Source organism: Rattus norvegicus, chromosome 9 (assembly GCF_021556685.1).
Source record: "Rattus norvegicus strain SHRSP/BbbUtx chromosome 9, alternate assembly SHRSP_T2T, whole genome shotgun sequence".
Taxonomy (NCBI): domain Eukaryota; kingdom Metazoa; phylum Chordata; class Mammalia; order Rodentia; family Muridae; genus Rattus; species Rattus norvegicus.
Window position 1 is genome coordinate 81,378,506 of NC_141542.1, and position 26,712 is coordinate 81,405,217.

The 26,712-nt window shown below is 42.6% G+C and overlaps 1 protein-coding gene across 9 annotated transcripts in view; it reads right to left on the minus strand.

Annotated features, from left to right (window-relative positions):
• Nucleotides 1-26,712, minus strand: part of Plekhm3 (pleckstrin homology domain containing M3) — a 158,960-nt gene that overhangs the window by 11,488 nt on the left and 120,760 nt on the right. For 8 of the 9 annotated variants that reach the window (NM_001431256.1, NM_001431255.1, NM_001431257.1 and 5 more), the window contains 1 exon segment: nt 16,742-16,899. The exons of the other annotated variant lie outside the window; for it this stretch is intronic. In NM_001431256.1, the coding sequence (NP_001418185.1) occupies nt 16,742-16,899 (158 nt within the window). 9 annotated transcript variants of the gene reach the window in all.

Consider the following 26,712-nt stretch of genomic DNA (forward strand, 5'->3'; position numbering starts at 1 on the left):
TAGAAACCCAATCACCACAGACCGAACTGACATGTTTCATTATGGCCATCCAATCCAAGGACCAGAACCTGCTACAAACTAACTGAGCTGCATCCATCCAAGGGCAAAAGTTATGGCAAAGCAGCAAGAATTCCTGGCTGCAGACTGTTCCCTGTTCCGGAATGCTGATGATGTGAGACCAATTAGACACAGGCTTGATGGCTTCGTTTGCCCCCTCCTTCCAGAGAAGGAGGTCACAGGAAACTGCAAAAGGACACTGCCCCCGTAGAGGTCACAGCAATGCTCCTGCCCATTCTTGTTAAGTTCTCCTCCTGCTGCATTTTTATTTTTAGCTCAGGCATTGGCCTCAGATATTTCATTTGGACTAAAATTCAGGTTTCACTTTGTTGGCTTTCTGACAAGCAAAGGATGGGCCTTCGGAGCAGTATAGAGCCTTTGGTTGATTTCCATTCTCAAGAGCCCATAATGAACAGAGCGAGCAGCAGAAAGAAGTATTCACTATGAGCATCCCAGTGCCATTCAGGCTGCTATGTAAGTGCCCCATACAGCCGTGAGTGAGCACTAGCTTTCCAATGAAGCAGGGAGATTATTTAATCTTTTAGCTAAGTCAGGTAGCTCCTGGTTACTTTAATGTATGACTAAGCCTATATATCTGTATATGTGCATCTTTGTGCATCTACATACCTGCAGGTTGCTCAGTGGAAGACACAGACTGTTATTAAAGGTGCGAAGGTAAAATGAACGAACACAATGTAACAAATAAGAACACTGAGGAGGGGGCTGGGGATTTAGCTCAGTGGTAGAGCGCTTACCTAGGAAGCGCAAGGCCCTGGGTTCGGTCCCCAGCTCCGAAAAAAAAGAACCAAAAAAAAAAAAAAAAAAAAAAAAGAACACTGAGGAGGCTGCTCTTAGAAGGAAGTAGAGATTACAATAATGAAAAGGTGACAAGCAATTTTAATAAGAAACTGGCTGTAAGTGGGTTCTGATGAACGGAGTGAGGCAAGCAGTGGCCTATCACTGCCATCAGGAGACGTTACTCTCAGTTGACCAGAAATCTGACAGTCCAAACACCCTTCAATTTTACCAGCAGGACCGGAGGAAGAGAACAAGGAATGTGGACATCTTGGTTAGCAGAGCAAAGGCCTTGCAGAGAGTACATAACACATACAAGTACAAATGCAGAGGCCACGCTATGTGACTACAACCCACCCTCCCCCAACCCTTCCTTTTGAAATTTAAAACAGGCAGCTTCTACTTGGCCTTTTTTTACAGGGTGGTGGTGGTGGTCTGTGTGTGTGTGTGTGTGTGTGTGTGTGTGTGTGTGTGTGTGTAGATAAATTAGCTTTTTAAAACCCATAAATAACTGTGCTTTGAGTTAGGCATTATTTGTTTTCCCATATTTATTGTCTCTAAGTTAATGGATATAATACAAACTACTAACTGGTGGCTTTTGTGCTCCTAAGCTTTGGTCTTGATTCTGGTGCTGTGATTTGAATTCTGGCCCTCCTCCAGTTAGTAGCCAAATACAACATAGTTCTTCAGGTTATTCAATACACACCTCAACTCCTGGAAGACAATTGGCATGTCCCATAATGATGCTTTTATCTGTCCTTTAAGCCGGAGTTAATTAAGGAAGAGGAGCTTCCCTCATTGGAAGTCACAAAGCATTGGGCTTTCTTTGGTCCTGGACTTCGTTTGTCAGCTAAGCTTGGCTAATACCTATTACAAAAGCTTTACTTACAATCTGGATTCAAAATAGAATGCAAACAAGGGTTAATTAATTCATTTGTTAATTTTGCTACCCCACTGGGGACATTAACTCACCATCATCCTTTGTGTAAATGCTTATTAAGTCCTTCCTGCTAGTCTGTGGCCTGGGAGAGAAGTCCTGGCCACACTCTAGGACGAGTTTAAAAACACAACAAATTGGATGTGAATGCAAGAGAATCGGAGGAAAGGGGAAAACTAATACTTCTGACACTAAATCTGCATCTTAAGGTTTACCTGGTAGTCACTATTATTCTCAAAAAAATTGCTCACCTTTACTTGGGATTACTTCAGGACAATATAGTTCTAGCGCTAGGAAAAATACAAGAACTGCAGGAGGATTTAAACATCTCTACCACTGTTGCCAGAACTGGGACACACTATGGCTGTGGTGACTGGGACCAGACATGGAGCAGTGGTTCTCTGTACAGATTTCTGACCCCTGGGAAGGCCTGGTTGGGAGAGAGCGAGCTGAGTGCAGAATGCAGTTAAGGTGATGCAGATGACATCAGATGCTCTTGGCTCCCTCTGCACTTCTGTTGACTCACTGGTTTTATTTTAATTTAAAAGAAAAGTTTTATTTATGAAAGATGCCTTTGAAGGAAGTAATTCATCTAGGACTGACTGGGACCCACTCAGCACAGCTGAGCTCATCACTTAGTAGAGCCAAAGCAAGGGAAAGTTTGAGCATGAGTATGGTGGAAAATGGACAGAGGGCTCAGAAAATAACCCAGTTGTTTAGGAATACAATCTTGGTTACTGAATTTAGAAGGAACAAAGCAGTTATGGCTTTTATTCCGTATTTATCTCCTGCCACCGATCCCATTCTTTTAACAAGATGACATTACATAATTTACTCATGTTTTTCCGAGTCTAGTGATAGGGATCCCTGGGGAACTCTTCAGTTCAGGCTGTAGCAACAGCTGTGCCAATCATTGGCCTGGCTTCCTCCTGACCGTCTCAGGCAGTGGCCTGAGCAAGAGCTGCTGGCCTGGGAGAGGGAAACTGAGATGAGAAACTTTCTTTGCAGTGGAGTTGGCCTGAGAGGGGACTCTGGTACTTCCTAGGTAGAAAAGGTCCCTTAATATGCACAGGTCTCTCTCCTAAGTCTACCATAAATAGGCTTGGACAGTGGAGGAGACTGTCACTTCCCTCATTGGAAGTTTAGACAGTCACATCATCTGTGACTCTGAAGTCCTGGTTGGCAATTGAAGACACTATCTTCTCTGCCAGAGAAATCTGTTCATCTCTTTGCACTCTACGTTTTGAAGATTTTTCTATCCATTCGCTGATGGCTGATGTAAGTTGCTTTCCAGCTGAGTTTTTTTCATTTAAATTTCCTTTTTTCCCTACTACCAATGATCTGCTTCCTAGAAAAGGAAGTATGGTGAATTCCCTTCTTACAGAATGGCTGTACCACACTTCATCATCTTCCTATATTACAACTTCCAGTTTACATTAAATCTATGCAAGCTCAGTGGCATTGTATGTTTCCAAGGCTGGACCTGAGATCTGAACCAGCTTCAGGGCCATTATTTAAGTCTGTCTACTATGTTACTAATTTTATTGTAAGATGATTCACGCATTTCTGGTTTTCACATAAGTGTGTGTGTGTGTGTGTGTGTGTGTGTGTGTGTGTGTGCGCGTGTGTTGCTGTCTTTTCTTGTTTTCTCATCAAAAGGCTACATGTTTCTTCCCATTGGTTATGGGAACAAAAATTACTGGCAAACACACCAAAAAATGAGACTAATTTAGGGTAGCAGTCTCCCATTCCACAAGATGGGCTTGTGGCTCTTCCAAATTTCAGGGATAGTGCTCTGGCCACAAGGTAAGATAGATAAAGCCACTGGGTCAGTGGCCTGAAGCCCCATGAGTTGCAGGTGTGGTGCTGGATGGCTTTCCAGCCTCTGCTAGGCATGTGAGCTCTTAGCAGGTGGCTCCTGCATTATCCATGGGTCTGGAGTGCTGGTCCACTTTGGTCCAACACTCATACAGCATGAGTACGTACCGTGCCCACTAAGTCTTTCTGTGCAGTTTAAGGTTTTTGAGAGCATCAGGGATGGAAGAGACAATTACTAGTGTTGGTTACAGAACAAGAATGTTTTCTACTGAAGCACTATCGAGTGGTTCAATGGTCAGAGTCCCTAAGATACTTAATGAAGACACAGTAATATGATAGTGTATTAGAGAAGGTGTTAAAATAAAAAGATTTTTTAAATGACAACTTTCATGACACTACCATGTCCATTCTCGAAATTCAGTGTGTAGAAGATAATTACAACATACAAACATACATTACAAAACAAAGCTACTTTTGCACCTTTTGTAATTTAAAAGCACAAAATAGTTAATTTCAGAACAAACTGCTCTGTCTACAGAGTCAACATTTTTTGTATGGAAAGGTAAATACGGCCTGTCTTCCCATTGTGTATTCAGGTTACTTATTTACAGCCCCAGGGGGAAGAAAATGTGTACACTAAGAAGTAACAGAAGTAACCTAGAAGGTGTTTCGAAATTAAGTTTCTGAGTAGTTCAGCCAAGCTCAAACATTTAATATCTTCTCTCTTTGACGTTAGAGGCTTCATTGCCCCAGTAAAACACATCTGCCCCTAATATATGACAGGATGTTAGCCAATACTCAAAAAAAGTCACATATAATTAATGGTAATGTCTACTTAAATAAAAACTTCCTAAAATAGTTTAAGAGCTAATTTTAAGACTCTGTGATTTAAAACTTTAAAATCACTTAAGTACAGCGTGAATAAGTTAAAGTAAAATACCCAGTGATCTAGTCACTTCTCAATCATGAGTTACTCACCGAGCACTCAGCTACTCTCTCCTGCTCTACACCATTCATGAGCTACTCGCCGAGCACTCAGCTACTCTCTCCTGCTCTACACCATTCATGAGCTACTCGCCGAGCACTCAGCTACTCTCTCCTGCTCTACCCCAGGCAGTAAGCAAACATGAACAAGCTTACTTCTTAAACACATCTTACAGAAGGATAAGTTGAATCATAGTTTGAGTTTGTATCTTAAGCTCCCTGGATAAAGAGTATCAAAATCAGTCAACTTGCTGGAACATTATATAGAACAATATATAAAATATCATATAAAGTATAAATATAAAAATGCTAAAACTCTGGCCTAGAAAAAACACCACTTATACATTTTGTTAATTGGTACCATCTCCCTGAGAGGTCAGGGGTGGTGACAGGTTAGGGGTCATGTAGCAGCCAAGTGGCAGTTAAAGATGCATATTCATGTCCATCCCTTTCCCATTGGTGCCTCCATGAACTAGCATGTCTTTACTAATTCTCTCCTCTCTTCTCCCCCATCTATCTTATTGAAAGGTTTTTCACACAGTATATTCTGATTTAATAGTTTATTTTTATTTCATGTGCATTGGTGTTTCACCTGCATAGATGTCTATGTGAGAGTGTTGGGTCCCCTGGAACTGCAGCTATAAGCAATTGTGAATCGCTCGCCACGTGGGTGCTGGGAATTGAGCCAGGTCCTCTGGAAGAGTAGTCGGTGCTCTTAACAGCTGAGCCATCTCTCTAGCCCATATTATGATTTAATAATTTTTAAAGCAATTAAAGTACTCACCAATAAACATTTATAGATTGAATTTGATTATATTTGGAGTCAGAGATATATTCTCAATGGAAGATATAGGACTACATTTCAACATGACTCCATTTTATATGTTCATATATAAATGTATAAATAATATATGTAGAAAAAATAATGTATAAAGAATCTCTTGGGCTGGAGAGATGGCTCAGCGGTGAAGAGCACTGACTGCTCTTCCAGAGGTCCTGAATTCAAATCCCAGCAACCACATGGTGGCTCCCAACCATCTGTAATGAGATCTGATGCCCTCTTCTGGTGTGTCTGAAGACAGCTACAGTATACTTATATATAATAAATAAATCTTTAAAAAAAAAAGAATTTCTTTATATTTTTGTGTCTTCTATTAGTGAGCACCAATTCTTTTTATAGTTAAAAATAAAAACATGATTTTAAACAAAGATGGACACTTTCTTCTGCAAGCAACAGACAGTGAGGTCATCTGGCACGTGTATAGACAAGGCCATGTAACCCAGATACCTAACTAGAAACTCAGTGAGGAACGTGTCTTGACAGCAATCTACTGAGGCATCCAAAGGCACTGGTGCCCTCACCGTGAGGGCTGTGCTAATAAATGAGCTTTATTTATCAAGAGGCTAATGGCATACAGGGTGGGGCCAGCCCAAGTGCTTCCTGCAAGTTTTGTCTGTGTTAGCAGACATTCTGAAGTGTTTAGACATGAGAATATGGAGGCAGCCAAGGTGCAATGTTATATACCAAGTTATTCTTTGCATTTTGTTTTTTTGTTTTTGTTTTAGCAAAAGAAAATAAGTCTGCCTGATGCCTCTGCCAAACCGCCCAGCACCGTGCTGAGACGTTTGTTCTCTTTCTTTCCAATCCAGCAAACCATTCACTGGCGCAGCAAGTACATCAAGACAAGGGTGGGTGGGCAGTCAGGGACTGAAGACGAGAACAACTGCATCTTGGTTCTCCTTACTTTCTCCTGTCATCCATGTTCTGGACTGTTCTCCCACTCCCTAGATGCCTACATGGTCTCTGAAGGCCCTTCCTGTAGACATTGATGGTTCTAAATCCTGGCAAGTATGTCAGAGAGCGATCAACAAAGCACCCAGCATTTCAATCCTCCCCAGAGAGCAGCCAGCAGACAGAAGCAGGTGGTTTCCCAGAAACGGCACCTAGGAAGAGGAGCCCAGGCTTCCTTTGGCTCTTTCTAAGATCGCACACCTTATTGCAATCCTCTTTGAGTGGGCTGCTTCCCAAGAAAAGCCACAGAAAGGAAATATCATTAAAAAGACTACAGACAGTGGGGGTGAGTTCTTCCCTCCCCAAGCGTGGCCCAGCCAAGGCTGTTGCCCTCTGTTGTTGAACAGGATGTAACAGGACTGCCAAGCACAGCCCACAAACCTGGTAATTAGGTGCACTGACAGTGTTTGCTTTGGAACCATTTACCAACAAAGGAATGTGTCAGGCTGATTAGTGAGAAAAGGGTATGTAATGTGTGTGTATTTAAGTCCACATGAGGCCATAATCCAGGAATTCAGTCTGTTTGAGCAAGGGCTCTCAGAAATGAAGGCTGAATAAATAGGAAGCTACGGTGGAACACTCGAGCTTCTGGATAGCACTTCTTTCCTCTCAAGCTTGGCTCACCTGCACCCCACCCCCCAACGCAGACCAAACATTTAACATGCAATTCTCTTAAAACTATAATGAACTAAACTAGATAAATGGGAAACTTTTGTCAGGTGGCTGGCCGATGAGCAGTATATTGTTTTGGTACATATGTGACAGCTTTATTGGACACCTACTCTCCATACATGCTCTCCATATGCCCTGTTGGTGGGCAAGTAAAATGCAAGTAGAACAGCAGAAAGGAAACCACTTTCTTTGAGATAGGGTCTCACTATGTAGCCTTGGCTGGTCTGTAGCCCAGGCTGGCCTCAAATTCACGTGGATCCACTTGCCTCTCGGGGATTAAAGGTGTGCATCATCACACCTGAGCTGAATGCCACTACTCAGGCTGAGCTAACAAACAAACAACAACAACAGCAACAGAACCCCCTGTGTACTACAGCCTCTCCCACAGGAGGAAGGAATTAAGCATTTTACATCACAACACAGTTTCCTAGTCACTTGGAAAGCAAACCTTTGTTCAGGTTTGCCTACAGCTGGGTATTTGGAACTGCAGTGCGTGAGGTGTGTGAAGAAGGGCAGACAGCTCCAATGGACAGAACCGTGTCTATGCCCCTTAGGGGCAGGCAGGGTGGTAGTGAAGTCAATCGCAACTGACAACAGCATTTTCAATAGGTCACACATACTAGGACATCTACTCTCCATGTCCTTTTGCAAACTGGATGTTTTGGAGTTTGGCCAAGTAGGTTAAGAGTAACAGGCTTCAGGTTTAAGTTCCTTGGAAGGGATTTGTTTCAAAAACAATTTCCCCTTTCCCTTTCTTATGTGAACTAACCTGACAATGAGGAGTTCTGTTTGGAGCCTCACTTGCTATGGGCATTTCTGTGAGGTCAGTGTTCATTCTCAAGATAATCTGTGAAGTTCTTTCACAGTGTGAAGACCGGATGTGTAAGAGTGTGTTGTTAACTTCAAGTGAGCCATCCTTACTTCTTGGAGAAGAAAGCAACTACGTGTACACAAAGAGAAACTGGAAGTAATGTTCAGGATGTATGTTTCTTTTTACTGTTGTTGTTGTTATTCGTTTTTATTTTTTAGGACATGCGGTCTCATAGGAAGCTCTGACTGACCCGGAATTCACTGTGTAGACCAGACTGGCTCTAAACTTGGAGATCACCAGTCTCTCTGCCTTTCTAGTACTGGGACTAAGTCTTACATTCAAAACTTACCTTAAAACAACAAACCCTTTTAGAATAGTAACGCCTGAGCTGCAGCTGCCCTGGGGACACACAGGAAGAATGTCATTTCCTTATCACACCTCTATAATGTTATATTATACACTGGGAGGCCTTCAAATCCTCTCAATTAGCTAGTTCATTTAAAAAATGTCAGCATCATGGACTAACAAACAATACTGTCTATGGAATGCACACACCAGAGGACACTAAGCTCAGTGTTGTGTACAGTCAGATAATCTTCTTACCCGCATCTGGAATGTAGCTCAGAAGGGTACAGTGGTCAGAGTCTTGGAGTGACATATTTTCTCTATTTAAATACCAGTGGAGACAACTTTCCTGTCATCTGAAAAAAAATTTAGCCAAGCCAAATGGCTTAGGACAGAAGGTCACCACTGACTTGGGAGGCTGTCTGAGCTCACGGGACTCTTTCAAGATGCACATAGAGTGTTTCAAAAGCACTTAAGTGTTTAGGAATGGCGTCTTCACAGACACACTGAGATGGGATAGGTATCTTCTCAGCAGAACCAGGAAGGGTCCTTAACAACAAAAGGTATTAGTGAAGTGTGGAGATGATGGGAAGAAAGCTGTATAGAAGACAATTTAAAAATTTAAAAGAAAACAAAATCTAAGTTCTGGACCACTGTGGACTTAGGTGGCTTCTTGGCTCACGTGCTCATTGTTTCTTCGTAAGTCTTGGTGTAGAATTGCTAATCGTCTGCCCTGCAATTCTTTATAGTTAGAGCTCTTACTTCTTATTTTCTCAGGAGTGCGTTGTCTCTATTTCTCTAGGTTGTGCGGTTTTGCCATTGTCTTAATGGAATGTTTGTTCCTCCTAAAGCCTTGCTTCCCTTGCATCCTCTCACAGGTAAATGATGGATTAGGATTAGGTCTTTCTATTGTATTTAAATCTTGTAGTCTGGACATTACGAGTTTCTTAGTTAAGGAGATGTAGGTGTTTCAGTTGTGTCTGAGAAGCTTGGGATAGTGAAACCACAGTCTGGAGTTAAGACAAGGTACTCTTAGCTTCATGGATAAGCTCACTGCCTGGGGATGCAGGGAATCAACTGTTTTCTTATCCCCCGTCACAATAGCCATTCCTCCACTTAACAACAGAAATGTGTATCTGTCCCATCCATCTGCCCATGGCTTACTGCTCCAGGTGTCTAAACTCCCGGGGCAAATAAAGGACAATTGAAAAGCACGTCTCTAAAGAGGCACCTTTAAAGGCAGATCTAGCTATCTTTGTAATTACTCTTAGGTGCACCCTGAAGACTTCTTTGAAAACTTCAGCTAGTCTTCAAAGAAGACCTACAGAAGAAGCAGTGGTGTGTAATGAACTGCGTGGATGTTGAGTCACATATAGTTAAGTGTCTTGCCTTATCTGTTGAGGCAAGTCAACTGTTTTCTCTGAACTTAAGTTTCCTTATCATTAAAGCAGAGGTGGGCCAGGGGATGGCTTAGTGCATAGTCACTTACCACCAAGCCCTGATGACTTGATTCCCAGATAGAGAGGGCTCCCACAAGCTGTCCTCTGACTGCCACATATGTTCTAAGGCACAAGTGTTCACACACATATGTGCACATACATAAACTAGAGTTTAAAAGAGAGGTAGCACTTACAGGACAGGCAGAAGAAAGAACTGCCATGTGTAAACTGCTAGAAGTAGTGCTGGTTAATGCCAGCCCCCATGATTCTAGCATGTTCTCTACTTGTTCCAGGAAGATTCCCTACACATGGAAACCCTACACTAAGGGCATATTTTCAAGTTACAGTCAGGAAGCATCCTCTTAGATAACGATTTAAGGAAAAGAAAGCCCAAGTTGACCAATGTTTGTTATATGGTCATAATTGAAAAAGCAATGTAAACACAGTATATTCTAAAACCCATTTACCAAGGTCAGTGCATTAGAGCAGCACAAATATCCCCAGAAACCACGGAAGGGTTCTTCGCTTCCTACCATGCACATCACCACGCAGATGAGGTCTAAGCCTACTTAGCTCCGACATGCTTTTAGCAGAACTTTCTCGCGGCTCTTCTGTTCCTAAAACTGTATACTACAGCAAGGATCATGCGTATCCACTGGATCTCTAGCAGCTGGATGGCTCTATACTGGGAACACATTCAAGAAATCGTTTCCTGAGAGAGTAGTTCTAATATTGTGAGAGTGGTGTGTGTGTGTGTGTGTGTGTGTGTGTGTGTGTGTGTGAGTGTGTGTGTATGTGTCTGTATATGTGTGTGTGTGCGTGTGTGTGTGCGCGAGTGTGTGTATATGTGTGCATGCGTGTGTGCGTGTGAGTGTGTGTGTGTGTGCGTGTGTGTGCGTGTGTGTGTGTGAAGGTTCATGTGTGGTAGTCAGGTATAGATCCTCACATTTCACCTGCTTGACATGGGTCTTGTACTGGTTGTTTGCTGTGGCTGGGTTCTGGGGATTCCTCTTTTTCCACACTCCATCTCATAGCGCCGAGGCTCTAGACCTGTGTGCACCGTATTCAGCTCTTACAGGGGTTCCTGGGCTTCAAACTCAGGATGCCATCTTTGCATGTCAGGGATTTTACTCATTGAGCCAGCTGCCTACCTGTGAAATTTTTTTTTTTTTGTAAAATTAAACTAAAATAATACTGAGAAGGTAAAATTAGGTTCTATAAGGATAACAAATTCACGTAAGTATCTTATTTCTAAGATTTTTAAATATAGATAGTATGGAAAATTTCAAATCGACTCAGAAATACAGAGCACAGCACAACACCTCTGTGTACCTATCACTGAGCTTCACCCTTGCTGACTCTTGGCACTCCTTCATTTGTATCTATCCCTTTACCCCACAGTAGATTATTCTGAGGTGAATCTCATGTGTCATATTCATTCATTCACAAAATTTCAGTGGCACACGGACCTCATTATTCAAATTACTTATCACACTTATTTATCACATCCCACACACAGGCATGTATTTCTCACTCAACGTTTTCTTTGCTAAGTTCTGATTTTCCTTTTGTCTTTTCCTAAAGACCTGTATAAACTGCTCTTAGGGTTTACCTGGAAATGGAACACTAGGAGGAAGCACAACGGTCCATGAGAAATATTATCACCCTGGATTTCAGGAAAGATGGTCAAGGTTCCTTCTGAATCACACATTTTGCAAGCTGGGAGAGCTGCCTGGGACCAGCAAGTGAATGACAATTCTAAATAGCCATGGATTTAGCACCACTGCACAGAAGCCTCTCACATGGGGTGAGGCCATTTTGGTGAGAATTCAGAGCCTTGAGAGTCATAATATCTTTGAATATACTTTTTCATATAATATCTTTGAAGGTTTTAGACTTAAACCAAAATTTCCAGAAGATTCTGTGTGGAATTCATGTCAAGAGAACAAGTCTAAGGACTTGTGGCATTTAAAAATGTGTAATGCCTCATGCTCAGATTGTGACCTCTGTGGTCATTCTCAGTAAAGGAGAAGGCTTCGTTGGACATGTGGCCACCTCATGGATGAGGCTGAGAGATGTAAAGCATGAGCCTGAATCATCTGGTCCAGCCAGGAAGGGAAATGATGAACAGCAAACCAGCAAACAAAACGCACAATGGTTGAGCTAACTCAAAGGGACCCTGGAGCCAATGCAGAACTTGAGTGCAAAGCTGAAAAGGCTTGAACAATAAATCAATACTGTACAACCCAAGGCACAAAATAACTACACATGCTCTACACTGACAAGAATAGCAAACATGTTTTAAAAAAAGTGAATGAGAGAAGAGGACAGACCTCCCCAGCAGGACTGCAAACAATTCTGGCACGCTCTGCTCACAGGCAGGTGGAACCTGAGAGACTCATGTGATCCCTTTCAAAGATGACTACATGAGAGGGGTGGAAGAGAAACTTTATAGCAGAGAAGTGTCCCACAACCCTGCAGTGGTAAGCCAGGAAAGTGCTGTGTTTGTCACATGTGATAAAAATGGTCCTTTACCTACACAATCTTTCCTACCCCCATCCCAAAAGCATAGAGCCTAGTCTAATTTTACTGTTGCTGTTTTTAGAGATTGTTTTTTGCTATACGTTGTCTAGGCTGGTTGGAACTTGTTATATAGCTCAGGATGTCTTCAATTCGTGACAGTCTTCCTGCCTTGGCTCCTGAGTTTCTGGGATTACAGATAAGCTCAATCATGCTTGCCCTTAGTCTAAGCTTGAAAAGACAAAAATCCCAGACATTCCCAACAGTGTCCTTCAAAACTAAACTCTCAAGATCATCAAAATTAGTGAAGTTTTTGAGACTGTCCTAGCTGAGACTGTGACGATAAAGTTCTGAAAGATAAAATTCAACGCAAAGTACTCTTCTAGGATAGAAAAGGGATGAGGCAAAAACTAAGGAAATATGGGAAAAAACCAAAGCTCCAAACCCAGGGACCTTAGCTAATGATGAATCACTGGTGTACTAATTACAACTGATGCAATACCTCGTGTGAGGTTGAGGAAGCTGGGGCTGGGTGGTGGGGCATGCAGTGTGTGGAGCTCTGCACTACCTTTGCACTTTTTCTGTTCTAGTAAAGCCTGCTTAAACCTATTCCACTTTGATGTTTGAGTCAGCCTGTCGCATGGACTCCTCTGGAGGCTCTAGAGTGACAGTTAACAGAGCTCCCTTAACTAAGTCACTACCTAAAGACTATACATGGACTGACCCTGGACTCTGACCTCATAGGTAGCAATGAATATCCTAGTAAGAGCACCAGTGGAAGGGGAAGCCCTGGGTCCTGCTAAGACTGAACCCCCAGTGAACTAGATTGTTGGGGGGAGGGCGGCAATGGGGGGAGGATGAGGAGGGGAACACCCATAAGAAAGGGGAGGGGGGAGGGGGATGTTTGCCCGGAAATTGGGAAAGGGAATAACACTCGAAATGTATATAAGAAATACTCAAGTTAATAAAAAAAAAAAAAAAACCAAAAAAAACAGAGCTCCCTTAGTGTGAACCACTGGTACCGGCATCCATGCCTTACTATATGACACCACTGAGGCAGTGCAGCCCTATTCCAGCACTGACATGTTATTTTATCCACAGTCCACGGGCTATGTTCATTCTGTACTGTCTACTTCTATGGGTTTGACAGATGTGTATGATGTCATGTTCACATAACTACAGCATCACACACAATAGTGCCCTTACAACCTGCTTTGCCTAGTTACGTCCCCAGTCCAGAACCCTGACCACTGGTGACCTTTACCACCTCTACAATTTCGCATTTTCTACAATGCCACAGAACTTTGTAGCCTGTACATTTATCCCTTCTATTGGAAACTACCATCCCACTGTATGGATATATTACATTTTGTTTATCCATTCACCTACTGATGGGCTGGTTCATATTTGCTTACAGTTTTGGATAGTTAGGAATAAAGTTTGTATAAACATTCCTGTGTATGCTTTTATATGAATGAACACATTCAACTTACGTTATTTATAAGTTTTTTGTTTAATATCCAAATGCTCTTGGATTTTTTCTGGCCTTTCTGTTGTGAATTTCAATTGTGTGTGTGGTAAGTGTGTACATGTGTATGTGGGTGTATGTGCCTACAAGTATGCATGCAGAAGCCAGTGAGGACAGTGGATGTCTTCCTCTTTCTTTCTCCACTATTGTTGTGAGTCAGATCTCTCACGGAACCTGAAGCCCACTATTTCAGCTAGGCTGTCTAGCCAATGAATTCTCAGGACTTGTCTAGCCACTCGGAGCCAAGACACCAGGGTTCAAGGTAAGCTTGGCCTGCCTCAGCTTTACGTGGGTACCAGGGATTCAAAGCTATGTCTAGTAGCTTGCATGGCAAGCACTCTTACTCACTAAGCCATCCCCTTACCCTATTACTAATTTCTTGTTTAATACATGATCTTTCTAGTGGGTGGACTTTGTTCAGGTTTGTCTTATTTATGCCTTCGAATGCCATCTCTTGTGAACACTCCACACGTGCTTGAGCAGAACATGCATTCTTATGTTGTCTGGCAAGTGTTAGCCTGAGACAGGCAGTGATGTTTAGTTTAAGGACATAATTGCTCAGGACCTCTGTGTGCTAGAGCTGTCCTTAGAGAGAGGTGACATCTCTGTTACATTTATTTCTCCATGAAGTTCTATCAATATGTGTTAAAGATATGCGTGTGTGTGTGTGTGCATGCGCACGCACAGCTTCAAGTCAATTTCTTTTTCTTTTCTTTTCTTTTTTTTTTTTTTAAAGAATCAGCTCCTTTGTTTTTGTGTGAAGCACCAGCATTTTTTTAAAATATTCAAGAAGATTCACATATGAAGCCATGTGGCCTTGGTTCAGGAGGCCTTAAAAGCAGTCATTTTCTTTCTTATAAATCTATTTGAATTTCTATGAATTTCAATTTATATTCTCCTTCCTGCTGGTTTGGGGTTGGTTGTTCTTCTTAGTTCCTAGAAGTATATGTTTAGATTACTGACTTAGATTCTTTCCCTTTTTTCAAACATCGCTGTTTAGAGCTCCAAGTTCCATGAAGCTACGTGTATCTAATTTTGACACTGAGATATGACAGTGTCATCTGCTAAGTTCATGCTCAAGAACTGCATATTTAAATTGAAAAGGACATCTTACAATGTTCTAAGTCAATTCACGGTTGCCCTGGGCTGCAGTCATAGCCGCCCTTGGCCTCATGTAGCTTTCGTGGTCCAAGGCCCCAGCTAGACAAGCCCACTGGCTAGCACTGCTTTAGCTCGACTCCACATTGCTGGGATTTCACTTTCATTCAGCTAAAATTTCTTCAAAGTTTCTCTTGTGATTGCTCCTTCAACGTATGTAATTCAGAAGTATACTGCTCAGTTTCCAAACATTTGACGGGCTACCAGGCACCTTTCTAGTGTAGACTTCTTCTTCTTTTTTTTTTTTAAACTTTTTAAGACTTTATTACAGATGGTTGTGAGCCACCATGTAGTTGCTGGGACTTGAACTCAGGACCTCTGGAAGAGCAGTCAGTGCTCTTAACCACTGAGCCATCTCTCCAGCCCCCTGGTGTAGACTTTAATCTTATGTGCTAGACAATGCATACGGTGCAGTTTTGGTCTTAAGTTTATTGAGATTTGTTCTGTGACACGACATAATGGCTTATTCAGTAGAAGCACCTTAGCTTTTATTATTCATTTTTATCACAATACGTGCAATAAAGCTTGGCCCTCAAGGTCTCCAGTTCATGAGTTTTAGCAGCCACAAGATTGTGACCATCACGGTAGTCCAGACCCTGTAACATTTACATCATCAAAAACCCCTGTGTTCATTAGAAGTCTGCCTTTCCCCTTCCCTCAAGCCCTCAAGCCCCAGGATCCGCTTATTTGGGGCATTCCACATAAAGGGAATCGTATATGTAGCTTTTTTTGCATCCAGCATCTGTTAACATGTAACAATTCTATATTCCTTCTCAAGGCTAAACAGTAGTTCACTGGGAGCATACACCAAATTTTGTTTCTTCATCAGTTGACAGGCATTGAAGTTGTTTCTTTTTTATGATTTTATAAATGTTGATGCTGTGAACTTTGTGCAGAAGTTCTTAGGTGAGAGTGTATATCCTACTAGGATCTAATCTATATACTAGAAACAAAGGACCCACACTCAGGAAACTGGAATCAGGACTCATGTGTATTTGCATATCCTTCTATGTACAGGCTAACCCAAGTTCTTCACTGTTTACAAATAGTCTCTGAGTTTAAAGGTAGCCAAGAGTGCTGAGTCAGCGCTCACTATGTCCATGCCGTTCTACATGCTTAGCCTCTGCTGGCCGTGTGCCTCACCTTCTGTTCTGAATCACAGTCTTAGTGAGTTCTGCAGGGGAGAAATGAGCCATGACATCCATGGCCAAGGAAGCACGCGCGCACACACACACACACACACACACACACACACACACACACACACACACACAGTGTTTCTATTATGTTTCAGGGAGGAAAGGAAAAGTGATGTGTATTGTTTTGTGATTTTAGAGAAGCCATAGTAGAAATTCTGATCCAAGTTAGAGGGAAAATCATCCATTAAGGGGGATCTGTTGATGCCCAAACATTACTTTGGTTAGAACACTAATCCCACCTGAACTCCCACTTTTCTCTCTTAAGGCCTTAAAACTTTCATCTCTGCTGTTGTCCGTGGGGAATGTGTTCCCCACCAGGAATGTGAGCTGGAGGTCTATCGGTCAGTCTAGGCCTGGCCTTCCCATTTCTTTTCCCTGTAGCTCCGGAAAGCTGGGTGGGCACCCCTACCCCCATCTCCATTCGAGGACGGCGTCTGAGCACGCACGTCATTACCTAATAAATTAGAGGGAGCATCTGCAGCTCTGCTGCTTCCTTCTTCATAGAACTAGAGAGTGGGACTGGAACTAAACGAGAAGCAACGGGAGAAGCCCCTGTACAGAAACGAGGGGAAATCTGACTCCAGTGACTGTGAGAGACGATGCTTAGCTCAGAGCTATTCTGATCTGGCCAGGCAAAAGCAGACATGACTCTCACATACATTTCTGTAGAACCAAGTATTCTGTACCTGCTTGTTGAAATGTCCTCGAAGGGGTAGAGGATCTCGCCATTGTTACAGATTTCACAGATGAAGCCTTTCTGGCTACAGAGACTGCAGCTGTAGACGTGTGCGGTGGCGAATTTAATGACCTTGCCCAAGAACGGAGCCAGCTTTCCCTCTATCACCTGTGGAAACAGAAAAAGATCAGGAAGCCCCGTGTTGAGAACACAAGGCCTTGTAGACGTGGGAAGGGAGGGCAAGGCCTCCTCTCCTTTCCCAACAGGAAAACCTCTAATTATAATTTCCCAGCAGCTCAAGGGAGACAAGGCCCAGGACTTTGCTCCAAAAGAACGGGTTCATCCACTGGGGCTTGAGAATGAAGATGCCAAGCTTCCTTTGTGTTCCTCTGGCTTTGCAGTGGTGTGGGGCATGGTGACCCCCACTTGAGACAAGTTCAGGTAGGGGTGGCAGAAGAGGAGGGAGGCAAGTTTTAGGACATGCAGGGAAATATAGGCATAGTGCCTATGTGATTAAGTCAGCAGCACAGCTTTCTGATTAATTCATATGATTTCATCTCCAGTCTCTCCCCCAAGAACATATAACAAATATGGAAAAATGGGTTCCTCATGCTGCTGGTAAATGTAATAGCTTAAAAAGGGTGTAACCTGGGATTTTGAGGGCCATTTTCGGTTTGTAATTTTACATTTCCTAATTTTCTTAATGATCAATTTTTTAAAATGGGTTTTTTTTACATTAAGAATAACACAAAACAAAAATGTTTGTCTACATCTGAAAAAACAAATGACCTAGCCAAACCAGCCTGAATTCCAGCATGATGAGAAGCCTTGCTGCATGATCCCCCCAAGGCAAGGGCCATCCACAAGACTGCTGATCCCAGCATGAGCCATGGATCTGCCTGTAGCCCCTCCCCACCATCACTGTATGTGCTGGCCCGCAAATGTTGACAAGTTTGGAACTCACTGCAGCCACTTACTACTATCAACTACTATTACTACTGCACTTAAGTACTGCTCATGGGCTTCAAAGACATCAGCACCTCACACAGCAATAAGAACGAATCTGCCTTTATTTCTGTACTATTAATACGAGCTGACTTTGATATCAGGAAAGAAGATGAAACAATAGCTACCTGGATACATGTTTGTTTTCCCCCAAATAAGTATCTAGTTAAAATGACAATTTTACCTCCAACTAACACCTAAGGGAGGCACAGAAAGACTTCAAGGAATATGATCTGTCCTTTATTTACAAACAAATGAGGCTATACTAGAGATGGAAATGGAGAAGGATTTTAAGCCTTAGGAACAATACCACGATGCTAACAACTTCAGCAACGGTTAATTCAGGGGAGAGGAACAGTCAGAGATGCTGGGTTGCTGCTTGGATACTGTGTGCCTTTGCTTTTACACAGTGGCGAATGCATGTTATTTATACAGTGGTGAATGCATGTTATTTTGCAATGAAATACAAAAAGTGATTATAAAATCAGGTTTGCTGCCTTTCAGGGTGGATCTTTTCCTAACAGGGAGGTAGAGATTACAGTGGCTGATTTCTGAGCATGTGGTCACCTCACTTCTCTCCATAACCTAGAGGAAGCTGTGGGTACACTAGCCCTCTTTCAGTTCTGTTCTCTCAAGGACCATTAACTCCAATAACTCCAGTAAGGCACACACCTAACACCAATATCTGATACACACTGTCTAAGGAATATCCAGCCACCAAGTTCTGTCCCCAAGCTTCAGAGTGCTGTTGGGTTTGGTTTCCTTTCTGTTCCTTAAGCAATCATGATTAATGACTCATTCAAAGAGAGGCCTGAGGACTTAGGATGGTCTGAAAGGCAGGTGACTACAGGTGATGAGAAGTCCCAGAGAGAGACATATGCTTTCATCCAGGATCTAAAAGAGCCTGAGCACCATGACCTAAGTTTTTCTCTATCTGGAATTCACCAGGACAAAAGTATGGGCATTCTGAAGGCTCCTAAAAAATTTCACCAACTTCAGACGGACAGTGCTATATATTTATCCGTGCTTGGGGAAACTAATGATCTTTTAGAAATTAATTTGCAATACCTAGTCTCTCTATCACAGCACCCCCCCAAACCTCCATTTTACTGTTTCACTTTTTATTACTAATAAGAATCTGTTTATCCCCTTTGAAGCTACTTCTTTTTAACTTTAGGCTATATCAAGGTTAAAATTTTTAATATTATTTTAGTTGTTGCTGGATTAGAATATTTGCATCCAGTGACAGAATCATACTACTGAGTTTTCACTCATGATTGTCTCCGGGGTTCTCTGAAAGCATAAATTTAGAGTAATAATAGTGTTAGTGGCAATTCTTGCTGTTTCATTGACAGCCAAGCTGGAAATTATGCAGCTGCTGTGAGTGATTTACTTCCAAACACTGATGCTCTATCTGTCACTCATATTATCTTACTGATTCTTTCTCCCACTTTTTAAATAACAGCTTTAACCACACAATTCAGTCATTTAAATGTAAACCTTGGTTTATTTAAAGTTACATGCCTTACTACAAACAGTTTTAGAATTTCCCCAGCTCCCCTTCTAGCTCCCATGTAGAGTAGTTAAGTTTCCACTGCCATTTTGCCTTATTTTCCCAAGTTCTAGGACCCAGTAATCTACTTTCTATCCCTGTAAGGCTATTTCATAGAGATAGAACCATATACATGTATGTGTGTGCACATGTGTGTGAGTGTGAATGTGTGTCCATGTGTCTACATGAATGAATGTGTCTGTGTGTCTTCTCTCATTTAGCATAGTGTTCTGAGGTTCACGCTCTGCTCCTTTAACCGAGTCTCCAGGTTCTTAGCACTCTCTTTACATTACCAAGATACCTGCGCTTTAGTCCCGGAAGCTGTCTTTCCCTTTGATCTGCTAAGCACACGCATAGACAGTTTTGAAACTACTCTCATTACTTATCACCTCTCAAGTCTTCAGTGAATCCTCATTTCATCCCTAACAGAAACCCTTCCCTGACTTAATAGAATCTTACTAAATGACTATGTCCCTGATGCTGGATACAAGAGAACTGTGTATAACCAGACCTTATATCTCCCTTGCTTGGCAAGGTCTCCAAACAGGAACCCACATACCAACCCAACTGCCATGTTCAGTCTGAGCAGTTGTGAGCCCTCTTGCTGACACAGGATGTACTTGCTCTTGTTCCTGTCCTTCCAGGTAATTTCCTCTGGGAGGGTGTGGCTTTGTTTCTCACCACTCATTTAAATTTCATGTAGGCTCTGTGGCTCTCTGTTCAGTCTGGGCATCTTCAGTTGTGGGCCTTCTCTCATTCTGTATAACAGTCACAGACTTTCTACTTTCACACTAGCTAAAGCAACCTAAAACTCACGGCTGTTAATTTCTTTACTACTGTTTACATGACCTTGCTTATGGTGTGTTGAACATTTACATGCTTACCATACAAATGTGAGGACATCTGACCACTCTTACCTATAACGTGAGACCTCCACATGGGACAGCAAAAGGAGAACAAGCTGCTCTGTGGCAGCAGTGAGCCTGATTTAAAATATCCTTTCCCTGTCAGGCACCTGAGTGAGGGTGCTACCTTGTGTTTTCCTGCTGCCTGCAGCTGAGTGCGGGGCTGTCTGGATATCACAAACACTTTCAGTCACCGTGCTGTGTGGTTGAAGAAGGAACCCCAAGCCAGCACTGGCAGAACGGCAGGTGGTTCAGTCACTCTGGACTCCGACTTACTTTGTAGTTGATTGGCTCAGGTTTGGGGCCAGGTTTCCTAATGGCTGAAGCTGCTTAAAGATTTTTTTTTTTTTACCAGAAAAGTGAGGTAATATTCTCAGGTTAATTTTAGAATTTATAAACATTCCATTAGTACTATGGAAAGGAAAAACTTTATGTATTCTGCCTTTGAATGCAATAACTAGCAGCCCTGGGAAGAGGATTGGCTGTCACAGCCTCTAGTTTAGAGGTTGCATCACTACGAAAAGTGGGCTCCCTGTGTGCTGTTCTGTAAGGTTTCTTTTAAAATATAAGCCATACCTTTATGTGGATAATGACTCAAACATATACAAGTGCCCTCTCTCCCACAGCCTTCCCTCTACCCCCTAAAGGCCTTACACCTTTGAATTCTACATCCTAGTCATCTTGGTACGGCTTAAGTTAGGACCCTATTCTGAAAGCACTAGGAGGATGGAGGACACTTCTATGAGCACAGTCTACTCCCTCAGTGTCCAGCTGAGAATGAAGCCAGAACAAAGCTATCAGGACCACCTTGCCCAGAGACAGAATGGGCAAGGCGAGAGTTAAAGGCGAGAGTGTTCTGTCCAAAAAGTACACAATCTTAGGAAAGTCAGATGGGGGAACTGAATTCTGCTGTCACGTAAACGGTGTCTCCTCTATAAAGTTCAACAGAAAGAAAGTCTTACAAATGTTCTACCCAGGCTACAGCTGATTAGTGTAACTGGGATCATGCCACACCCAACAAGTAAAAAGTATTCTGTTTTCGTTGTTTTGATCTTGCCATGTCTTTTTTTTTTTTAAACACAAGATTTATTTATTTATTTATTATTTATTTACTTACTTATTTTATGTATGTGAGTACAGTGTCGCTCTCTTCAGACACACCAGAAGAGGGCATTGGAGCCCATTACAGATGTTTGTGAGCCCACATGTGGTTGCTGGGATTTGAAATCGGGACCTCTGGAAGAGCAGTCAGTGCTCCTAACCACTGAGCCACCTCTCCAAGACTAGCCTAGTCTTAAACTCACAATCTTCCTGCTTTAGCTTCCCTAGTATTATATTGTGGTGTGAGCACAAAAGTATTTTCTTAATAAAACTGGTCAAAGATAGTTAAAAAGAGAAAATGTATGGCACAGGTTTGCTTCCCCACAGCTTAGATGTATTTTCCAGTGTACAGTAGTTTGCTTCATTAAAGGATCTCCAAAGAAGCTGTGATCACACAGCTTTTGTCAACTCTCACACTTCATTGTCTCTGGGTTTGGGAGGCAGGGGCACACTGTGAGGCTGTTCTGAGCGCAAATGGTAGCTATCTACCTTCCAGCTGGGAGACTCTGGCAAGTTACTAAGCTCCCTGAGCCCTGGTTTCCTTAACTAAAACTAGCTAATGTTTACATATAGGGCTGAAGAAAGGGTCAGGCTTAGTGCACTGGGCACCAGAAGTACTGTGTCTGACGGTAGGTACTTGGTCAGTGACTGCTACCTTCTCTTAATTTAAATAAAAATCTTCAGTGATTTAGATGAATTTTCTTACACATACTTTAGGTCTATAGTAGGAGTACGAAAGAAAGGTGTGGAATTCACATGTCACTTTTCAAAAGGCAACACATGGCTCTTCTGTCTGGATGCAATCAGGAGGAAGAACAGTAAAGTGGACACATCCTCTGCTGCTCAGATTGCTCCGGTCCACAAGTGAACATCTCACTCTGGCCAAGGCTAAAGGCTGGAGAGACACTTGGCATATCTCAAACATGATTAAAATCACATCTTGGCAATACTTGGCAACTGCCTGTTACTCCTTTCTGATCTGCAAGTAAGGAAGTCACACATAAGTCTGCTTAACAACCCGTCGCAGTCGGAAAGGCGCTTCATCTGCAGCGTCAGTGCGTGTGTAAGGAGACGATCAACCCGCTCTGTAACAAGGACAGTGGGCCTGTGGGATGAGGCCTCGCTATCGTTCCATTTATTTCCTGCGCACTGCATGTCTACGTGAATAATCTCACAACAAAGCAATTAGCAGGAAACATATGTAGTTCTTCCACCAGCCTCCGTGCCCTCTGTCCTCAACCTCATCCACTTTCCCCACGTACCCAAGTTTTCCTTGAGAAAAGGCAGATGTCCAAACTGCAGTCAAAGTTTATTTCTGTTTTCCATTAGACTTAATTTCTTGTACTGAATAAGGTACCAATCGACCTGTTTACTTGGGGAGTGCACACTGACTGAGTGTTTAAAGAATAGATAACTCCATCTGGGATTTAAAATTATATCATTTTATTGTGCTGTTGGACAAGAACAAAATGTAATATCAAGCTGACAACTAGACTTCCCTTTTAAAAATTCACTTAAATCATCTCAAGTATTCTCATAACTCGAGAGACTGTCAAATCTCACTTTACATGACTCAGTCATCTGAGAAGAATACCAAGTATGCTTACTCTCTGGGTGCAAGAGCAGCCCATGAAGGCTGACTGGCTGAACTTCCAATCTGGGATCCACACACTCCCCTCTTCTATTCTGGTCAAGATGGTCAGCGTTGGAATTTGAGGCCTAAGGCTTTCTGCAGACTAAGACAACAGCCTTTATTTGATTTACTTTCTTGCAGACCAATCAAAAATTACAATTAAGTTAAAAAATAACCTGGTGCTGCCTTCTCCAGACCACAGTTTCAGAAACCGCTGCTTACTGCTCATGTGTGGCTCCAGGAAACTGCAGTGTCATGTTCAAGGTCTGCAGCCAATAGCGACTGCGGGATTGGAGGAAGGACACTACCACTCTTTTATGTTGTTTACCCTCAGAGCACCATTATGAAGTTCATGATCCACAGGGATGGGGGAGGAGGCACTCGTAACAGACCAGGAAAAGAGAAGGACAAGAAGAAGTCGCACAGGAAAAAGGCTCTTTCCACTACTGCTTTTCTTCTGATTCATCACCCCTATCAAAGCAAGCATTCCTTGGCTGTTATACAACACTGAGATTCTGACAACTGTTGGGAACTTTGTGATAAAGAGGACTGCTGCCCTGGACAAAAACGATCCTACCCTAACAGCCTACTCACAAGATCCAGTTCATATTGAGCAGATCCACCAAAACCAAGCAGGCTCAATGAAACCTGTCATGTGCTACAACCCAGCTTCTACTGTAATTCAACTTGTATTCTCTTGGCTAGACGACCTCAAACAATCGTATTTTGTAAACGTGTGCCATTTCTCAGCATTTATAGGCACACAGAGAGGTGCCTAGTGACCCAGGCCAGCTGAGTCAGTGTGACTGTCTACAGTTCCAACACTGGAGGCTGAGGGAGGACGCAAGAATGCAGGAGGCCAGCCTGAGCTACAGAGTGAGACCTTGTTTCAAAACAAAACACAAAACAGCATGGAGAGCTCTACCCAAGCTTGACAATCTGACTCACAATGGAAGCATTCTGTACTCTCATTCTAAATGCTACTCACACCCCCTCGAAAGCAGAGAAGCACACCACCGAACTGTATGGGGATTCCTGCTTCACGAAGTTGGGAAAAACCTCTCCTCTTCTGTAATTCACCTTTGAGTCCCTCCTTCAGGCTCAGAGCTGGTGGTGTTGATGAACGAAACTCCTTTTCTCTGACCAGCCCCACCCTGCTTCCTCCCGGTAGGACTGCACGCCAGGACTGCACACCAGGACTGAGTTGGCTCATCAGTCATTGTACTGAGGGGGATTATGACACCACCAGAGTTCTTATCTGATCCTCTCCTAAGTGTGACGGTTTCTATTAAGACTTTGGAAATTGTGATAATTTGATGCGGCTTAATGTCATTGGGTAGATTTGTGAGTGTTCATAATTACTCCCCTCAGTTTGCTTCCTGCTGGAGTCTTAAAGAATAAAAGACAAAAGGATTTAATCTCATTTTCTCCCATTGTTTAGAATGGTCAAGACAAACCCCAGATGAAAAAATACTAGTAACGGGACAGGGCCTATTTCACAGTTTTATGTACTGTGTCCAGGGCAGTCAAGCCATGCACTCTGAGAATGAATGAAGCTCTTGCAGAATAAGGACAGCTATGAGCTCCAATACCGAAGCCTAGAAGGCTAAGTAGTCTCCATATTATATGTACGGAAAATAGCTATAAATATTTAAAACTGGGACAGTTCCAGGAAATCCTCAAGGATGACCAGCAGAATCTACTCTCTAGTGAGTTACTGAGGTAAATCTGATTTAATTTCCTACTAGTCACTTTGGTCCAGCATTATTGCCTTATTAAATAGTGAGAAGAGATCCAAATAGTTAAATTCACCTTATTTATTTAATAAATGAAAAATTATGACCCAAAGAAAGGAAGCAACCACCAGCTTCCCAGTGTCAGTTCTGGCTTCCTCTCTTAAGTGTGCTTCAAACTAGGAAGTGGTCAGAGGCCAGGCCAGGTTCTGACTAGGCAGGCACTCTGAGGTCACTATGTACCTATTTGCCTTCCGTGTAAAAGCAGGAAATGTAACCCAGGAGGCCCAGGCTTTCATGCATTCATTCATTCATTCATTCATTCATTCATTCATTCATGCATTGTTGTAGTTGTTGTTATTATTATATCTAGTTCACTGGCCTGGAACTCACTATATAAACTAGGCTGGCTTTGAGCTCAAGGAAATCCACCTGCCTCCACTGGGATTAAACCTATACCACCACGCCTGCTAGGCTGCACTAATAGTTTTGATCTGTACGTGATCTACCTTTGGCTAAGGGAACAACAACACAAAAATTCTCTCTCTCTCTCTCTCTCTCTTTCTTTTTTTTCAGAGCTGGGGACCGAACCCAGGGCCTTGTGCTTGTTAGGCAAGTGCTCTACCACTGAGCTAAATCCCCAACCCCACAAAAAATTCTCTTAAAAAGTCACATATTTTTGAGGATTTTCAATATAAAGATAATCCCACACAACTAGTATAGGGAAAACACAACTAATATAGGGAAACTGGACACTGGAGTTTCCAGAACGGACTAAGAGTCGGGGACAATAAGAAGCTTTTAAGATTCTCCACTGAAAGGGAGAGAGAAGAAAGACAGCATCAACTTTACCTGATCACATAAAGAAGAGCTGAAAGAGTCAGAAGAGACAGATGTGGAAAGAAAAGAAGTGACAGGGCGGGGAGGGTGAGCAGAGACTGAGCCGAAATGTCAAGAAACCAGAAATGTAACACAGACATTTCACAGAGAGAAAGGAGAAAGAGGCTCGGACTCAAAATGGGACTTAGCAATCTTGGTTTCTGTTCCCAGGGATGTCCCCATAGATCTGAAAGACTTTTCTTAGGGTATGTTCTTTTCCATGCCTCAGTTTCCTCTTGTACAAAACAGAGTAATTGTGCTAAATCATTCAAAACTAAGTGATCAACAAGGATCCCCCCTTCATTTGAAGAGTCTATGATTTTGTGATTAACCATGGGGGGAAACATCAAAAGGGACCAGTTGAATAGCCCCAGGAATGTAGAAAGGGAATATCTGGGGAGACAGATAAAAGGTGAGTTTAACAGGGCTAATTAGAAGATACCCTAGGAAATTTTCAACAGAAGTGAAATAATGTCAGCAGCTTTTTTATTCTCCTGCTCACTGAGTGCCATTCAGAGAGAAGCAGGCCCTTTCAGGACCGGCCCCTCACAGGTGTGCAACCAGATACGGGGTCTCCTCCGCAGCTCCTTTCATCAAGGCATTTAATTAGTCAGTGTTTAGATAGCACTTTGGGGATGGAAAGCACAGTGTAAGCACTTAACATTATTATTACTTAGCTGCTTTTATGGGACCCGCAATGCCCGGATTAAATGAGAAATTAAAGTGAGTTCCTGGCTAGAAGGCTGTGATCTAATAAATCTCTAGGTCACTGATGAAGAAAGACAAGCCCCAAACATAAACTGGACTGATGCTCTCTCTATGTCCATGCCGTTGTCTGAGGCTGTTGGTGGTTTTTAAGTCTCAGTCTAAGGTGACAACAGGCTGTAAACACCACTCACCACATTGAGGATTCCCATACATTCTGTTTCTCCAGAAGTGCCTGGCTTGTTGATGGTGTCTGTACCCAGGCCTCTCAAGACCCAGGATAGGGACACAGATATCTGTGCACAATAAATTCAGTGCACAATAAAGTGGGGACAGGTAAATTAACCAACACATGATGCTGTCGCACCTGGGTAGTGATCAATGGCAAAAACAAAGCTGAATTACTAGACTTATAAAATTGTAATTCCCAATAAACTGAAGCTTTAAATACAAAAAGAAAGCCATAAA